Source organism: Drosophila miranda, chromosome 4 (genome assembly GCF_003369915.1).
Source record: "Drosophila miranda strain MSH22 chromosome 4, D.miranda_PacBio2.1, whole genome shotgun sequence".
NCBI classification, from domain to species: Eukaryota; Metazoa; Arthropoda; class Insecta; order Diptera; family Drosophilidae; genus Drosophila; species Drosophila miranda.
Window position 1 is genome coordinate 29,170,530 of NC_046677.1, and position 6,666 is coordinate 29,177,195.

At 45.8% G+C, this 6,666-nt stretch overlaps 1 protein-coding gene across 1 annotated transcript; it reads left to right on the forward strand.

The window, feature by feature from the left end:
- Positions 1–3,457: 3,457 nt before the first annotated feature.
- Positions 3,458–6,664, forward strand: LOC108162828 (vacuolar protein sorting-associated protein 53 homolog). Its single transcript, XM_017297757.2, has 4 exons — positions 3,458–3,637; positions 3,701–4,207; positions 4,270–5,444; positions 5,512–6,664. The coding sequence occupies exons 1-4, from the start codon at positions 3,533–3,535 to the stop codon at positions 6,416–6,418; spliced, it is 2,694 nt and encodes an 897-aa protein (XP_017153246.1). The 5' UTR covers positions 3,458–3,532; the 3' UTR covers positions 6,419–6,664.
- The last annotated feature ends 2 nt before the right edge of the window (positions 6,665–6,666 follow it).

The following is a 6,666-nucleotide window of genomic DNA, read 5'->3' on the forward strand; positions in this document are numbered from 1 at the left end:
CTCCACTGTTTACCAGGGGTATCACCCTTTTGGCCTTCCGGTTCATATGACGATGACGGCTGTCCACTCCAGAAGCCTGACGCCGGACACTACGCCGTACGCCTCACGGGACATGCTTCCTGACGCGCGAGGCTGTGTCCTTTGGCTCCAGCAGGACAGAAGCGCACCCCTTGCAAGACTCTAGCCAAACAAGCCATCGCCATCCTTCGACCTGTCCATCGAAAACAAGACTTTGACTATGCATCGAACGGATGGGCTATTCGGGCTACTAGAATCTAGAAAGATATCCTAGTTGTTAGGTTTAAGGATATACGCGTCTATATATTTAGATAGTAGATACAAATGTTTTCCAATTGTTTATTTATTTATACTAAGTTAAGTTATGATGAATAAAACTATTGAAAAATCATCCTTGCTGTATCCTGTTTCGGGGAAAATATGGCGGGGAATATAGGGAACAAAAGAGCAGAGAAAATTTAATATTTTTTATTGGGGTACATATCCTTGATCCTTGAGAAGGACTCCATTAAATCAGGGACATTTTTTAGAGCACAGGAAGCCGTCGCATGTCCTGATCGGGCAACAATTCTGGGAGAAAACCAGATATATGTATCTGGCGAAAATATCCTTGGTCCTTGGTCCCTGATAAGGACTCCATCGAATCAGGGACATTTTTTCGATCTCAGGAAGCCGTCTCACGCCCAACCAATAACGGAGAAAACAACAAAAGTTGTTGTTGTCAATTGTTGTACAACAAATTTTTGTTGTTGTACAACAATAACCTCAACAGGCGATCGCTCAAGTGGCCACGAACGAGAATTTCAAAACTGGAATACCAGGCGAACAGAAATCAGCAGCAAGCAACTTTAGCGATTGAAAAAAAATGTTGTGGCATACTTTTGGGGTTTGAAAAACATGTTAATAAAAATTAAATCAAAAATTTTTTTAAAAATAAGCGACCTTCTGTTGATTTCTGTTTGCCTGGTATCCCAGTTTTCATATTCTCGATTTTGGACATTTGAGCGGCCGCAAGTTTAAATTTGTTATTGCACAACAATTGTACAATTGACAACAACATTTGTTGTTTTTCCAATATTTTTGGCCCGATCGGGACGTGCAACGGCTTCCTGTGTTCAGAATAGCTTCCTTGTCAAGGACGAAAGATCAAGGATATTTTCTACAGAAAAATATACTTTCTTTTCTCTTTTTGTGCGGCCCGATCGGGATGGACCCTGCCATGGCTTCCTATGATCGAAAAAATGTCCCTGATTAAATAGAGTCCTTCTCAAGGATCAAGGACATGTACCCCAATAAAAAATATTAAATTTTCTCTGCTCTTTTGTTCCCTATATTCCCCGCCATATTTTCCCCGAAACAGGATACAGCAAGGATGATTTTTCAATAGTTTTATTCATCATAACTTAACTTAGTATAAATAAATAAACAATTGGAAAACATTTGTATCTACTATCTAAATATATAGACGCGTATATCCTTAAACCTAACAACTAGGATATCTTTCTAGATTCTAGTAGCCCGAATAGCCCATCCGTTCGATGCATAGTCAAAGTCTTGTTTTCGATGGACAGGTCGAAGGATGGCGATGGCTTGTTTGGCTAGAGTCTTGCAAGGGGTGCGCTTCTGTCCTGCTGGAGCCAAAGGACACAGCCTCGCGCGTCAGGAATCATGTCCCGTGAGGCGTACGGCGTAGTGTCCGGCGTCAGGCTTCTGGAGTGGACAGCCGTCATCGTCATATGAACCGGAAGGCCAAAAGGGTGATACCCCTGGTAAACAGTGGAGGGCTAATCGGTGATCACGACACGCAAGAAGTATTACTAGCCACCCGAGGTTGCGACCTGCCAAGATAAAAGGAAGAGTTAAATAAAGTAATTTTAATGATATGCAAATCTTCGGAAGGCTATATCTTAGACAAATAGGGCCAGATCGGTGCAGGACCAACTCTCCCAGGATCGTGAGGATCCAGACGAACGGCTTCAAAATCTCGACCTTGAATATGGGGCCGATTTTTTGCAAATTTAATGATGTAACTAACCATCATGTTTTCTTGCAAAAATCGTGGAAAAATGGATGTCCCTTTTTCCGATGGCAATCGATTGTCAGGACTCTCCCGATCACGAAAAGACATGCCGCACTCTGATCGGCTGACGGAGAGCAGAAATATGGCCTACGGAAAAGCCAGTATATTAATGAAATGCAAAATCCAACTCTTCGGAAAGCTATATATCAGGTAAATAGGGCCAGATCGGTGCAGGACCAACTCTCCCAGGATCGTGAGGATCCAGACTGTCGAACGGCTTCAAAATCTCGACCAGAATATCCAGATACGCGTGGTTGAGGGCTTACCCGAACACACTCTGAAGGTGTAAGCCCCCACAATCTTCTTTTGCTCGCTCGACAAAGTTGCTGGTTGGTGTGTGGTCCATGCCCTGGGTCGCTTGCCAATGATGGAAACCCATCCCCCAGGGGCCAAGCTAAATGTCCTGATGTCCACTTCTCACGTGCGCAGTGTCACCATTTCTGGCCACTTTATGGAATATAGCTCCACTGACAGTGGTCTTCGTAACTTCCAGCGCAACTTTGTATTGGAACTGCAAGAGTCATTTTCGGCCTGGTTGATAAGAAACGATATGAAGAAAAGTCAATTAAGCAGAGCGTTAAGGCTTTGAACAATTCCCATATTCCCATAAATATTAACGGGGCATCATTACCACTAAAATTAATAACTCCCACGGAAATAGAGAAAATAGCTCCAACAGAAGTTACCCAGCTACCAGCTTTAAATTAATTTATTATTATTTATATAAAAATGTTACTGTTTCAAATGTTAGTGCTTTGCTCCTTCCATTTTTGTTTCTATCACTTTATAGTTTATCCAGATTCCTTGTTGATTGCGGAAAGGATTGCTTCGTGGACGGACGCGACTTATACACCACACGAAGCCACAGCGGCGACTAGTTGGAATCATCCTGATCAAAATCAAATGAAAACGTGAATGTAGCGATTCAAATTCCAAATATATTTCCAAATTAGAATTTAGGCAAATATTAATATTTTGTATGCTGTCCATCGAGAAAGGAGCAAAAGATAAAGGAACCAGTGCCAGTTGACCACTTGAATGTCTTCTCGCTGGCTTGGACGCGTAGATGTTTCTTTAGTCCAATGCTAAGGTGCAGCCTAATGCCAAATTTTTTCCGTTGAGGAGAAGGGGTTCAAAAAATGTGCTCTGTTTTAGGAAATTATGTGGGCATGGCTAGTTTTATATATATTATATTTGTATAATATTTTATAATATATTTTATAGATATTTTATGATTTTGCTGGTAATATTCTACGGAATATCATAATCGAGGAATATGTAAAATAGAACTTGAATTCGTCAGTATATTTACAGTATATTTTGGTATATTTCTGAGGGCCAGATATATGATAAATAAATCCGCGGTCACATTGCAACTTACAAAAAACCATAACAAAAAAACATAATTTAAGAAAGTTCAACGTACGAATTAAAATGAGCGAGGCTGGTGTGGCTGTGGAGACGGAGGCTACTACCGAGAAAATGGTGGCCAACAACAAGATACACTTCTCGAAGGAGGTGAAACAGGTCATCGACAAGGTGAGACACCGCCAACGCCGCAAAATACCTTATACCAGCGCAATGCTGTGGGTCGATTTTCAGGTCCTAAAAACGGAGGATCCTATGGATGCACCCGACTTCAACACCGTGGACTACATCAACCAGCTGTTCCCCAACGAGCAATCGCTGGTGGGCATCGATGAGACCATCCAGAAGATGCAGTGCGAGGTGTCTCTGATAGATGACAACATTCGATCCGTGGTGCGCGGGCAGACCAATACGGGGCAGGACGGACAACTGGCTTTGTGCGAGGCGCAGAAGGTGATCAGTTCCCTATTCAGTCACATTATCGACGTTAAGACGCGTGCCGAGCGCACGGAAGAGTTGGTCAAGGAAATTACGCGCGACATCAAGCAGCTGGACTGTGCCAAGCGGAACCTCACATCGGCCATTACTACGCTGAATCATCTCCATATGCTGGTCGGAGGAATCGAGAGCCTTAACCAGCTGATTGAGCGGCGGTCATACGGGGAGATTCTGAATCCCTTGCAGGCGATCACAGAGGTTAATCAGCATTTCCAGCAGTTCTCCGACATTGAGGAAATCAAGGTGAGTGCTTATGGATTTCTCTTTGAACCTTATGCATCCATGCATACATACTCTTTTTGCAGAATCTCTCCCAGAGCGTAGACAAAATACAGGTGACTTTGGCCCAGCAAATCACGGAGGACTTCAAGGAGGCTTTTGCCTCCAAGCCTTCGGGCCAGAAGCAGTATAGGTTGGGACTGAATCAACTGGGGGATGCGTGCAAGGTTATGTCCGTGCTGGATCCAAAAGTGAAGAAGGAGTTGCTCAAATGGTTCATTGCCCAGCAGCTGGAAGAGTACATGCACCTATTCCATGAGAACCAGGACATAGCCTGGCTGGACAAAATCGACAAGCGATATGCCTGGCTCAAGCGGCACCTGCTAGACTTTGAGGACAAGTACGGACCCGTCTTTCCACTGGACTGGGAAGTTTCAGAGCGCATAACCGTGGAGTTCTGTCGGCAGACGCGCGAGCAGCTGTCGCAGATAATGGCCAAGCGGAGCAATGAGATCGATGTTCGTTTGCTACTCTTTGCCATCAACAAAACGCAGGCCTTCGAACAACTGCTATCAAAACGCTTCACGGGAGTTACTCTTGGAGCCACGCCCGCGGAGCAGACGCGTGTGTTGGTGCCGCCTTCTGGGGTAGATGCGCCTGTCGCCATCTCTGTGTTCCATGACCAGATCGGACAGTGCTTCAAATCCCACTTGGATATCTACATACGCAGCATCGATCGGAATCTGTCCGAGCTAATGGACAAGTTCGTGGAGATGTCCCGGGAGCCGTACAAGTTCGCCGAGGCCAAGACCACCGTGTACCCCAGTTCTGGAGATCTGTTCGTGTTCTACAAGAAGTGCATGGTACAGTGCAATCAACTGAGCAACGAGCAACCCATGTACGACCTGGCTCTGGTCTTCAAGAAATACCTTCGAGAGTACGCCGCAAAGGTGCTCGAGGGGAGCACCCCTAAGCTCGTTCCGACTACCACCAGCAGTTCCATTGGCAAGAGCGTTTCTCTGCTCACCCGCGACATGCAAAACCTCTCCACGGCTGCTGGCCAGGTGTTCCACAACTTCCTCAAGGAGGGCGATACGCAACGATTTTCACGCGACGATCTCGTGAGAATCTGTTGCGTCCTGACAACTGGCGAGTACTGCCTGGAGACGGTCCAGCAGCTGGAGGACAAGTTGAAGGAGAAAGTCACCGCTGGCTATGTCGCCAAGATCGATATGAGTGAGGAAAAGGATGTATTCCATCGGTAAGTGCTCCTCTCTCTTTATACGTTACAGAATGCAATGCTAATATTATATGATTTTTTTCCGTAGAATAATTTCCAACTGCATCCAACTGCTGGTTCAGGATCTGGAGGCTGGATGCGAGACCTCGCTGCAGGCCATGGCGAAGGTGCAATGGCAGCACATCAACAACGTGGGAGATCAGAGCGCATTCATCAACAGCATTTGCAGCAACTTTAAGCAAACAGTGCCCGCCATCCGGGACACGCTAGCCAGCTCACGTAAATACTTTACACAGTTCTGCCATCGCTTCGTGGCCGCCTTCATTCCGAAGTTCATCAATGTGCTGTACAGATGCAAGCTCACCCTTTCGGATGGCTCAAATAATGTCTTGGGCTGTGAACAGCTTCTCTTGGACACGCACTCGCTGAAGACGGCGCTACTGGAGCTGCCTTCGGTCGGGTCGAGTGTGAATCGCAAAGCGCCCACCAGTTACACCAAGGTGGTGGTCAAGGACATGACGCGGGCCGAAATGATTATTAAGGTGGTCATGACTCCAGTCCAGCCGCCAGCACACTTTACGCAGCAGGTGCTGAAGCTGCTGCCAGACATAACCATTGCAGAGTATCAGAAGATTCTTGACATGAAAGCGGTCAAGCGAGTGGATCAACTGCAGCTGATAGATCTCTTCAAGCACACGGCGTCGGCGGCAGCGGTTAGTGGTCTAATTGAGCCAGCCGCCAGCGGCGATGAGGACACCCAAAGCACAGATCACACTCATCCGGGAGGAACTGTTGATGATGCCGAGCCAGGTGCCTCGAGTGCCACAGGTGATTCTACAACGATCACAACGACAACCGCCTCATCCGCCACACCCAAGCGGGCCTTCATCTTCAGCGTCGGCAGTTTCACGGGCAGTGCGGACAAGAATGCGGATGGCAGCTCCCAGACGGGCATTCGGAAGCTGGAAAGTTTGCTGAAGAAACGCTTTCCCTAGTCAAACTACGAGTATTTGTAATCCCTTCTGACCCATCATTCCATTAAGTTCTAGCAGCACCTTTGAGTTTGACAAAGTTCTTTAAAGTTTCGATATACATATGTAGTTATCGCATGTAGATTTAACTGGAAAGAAAGATAGCATACCAAAACCATTTCCAATTTATGTTGTAATCCACTTGCAGTTCCTTAGGTCTGCCTTGAACTTATCGTTTTATATATTAAAATATGTTTGTAAAGATGTAAAGA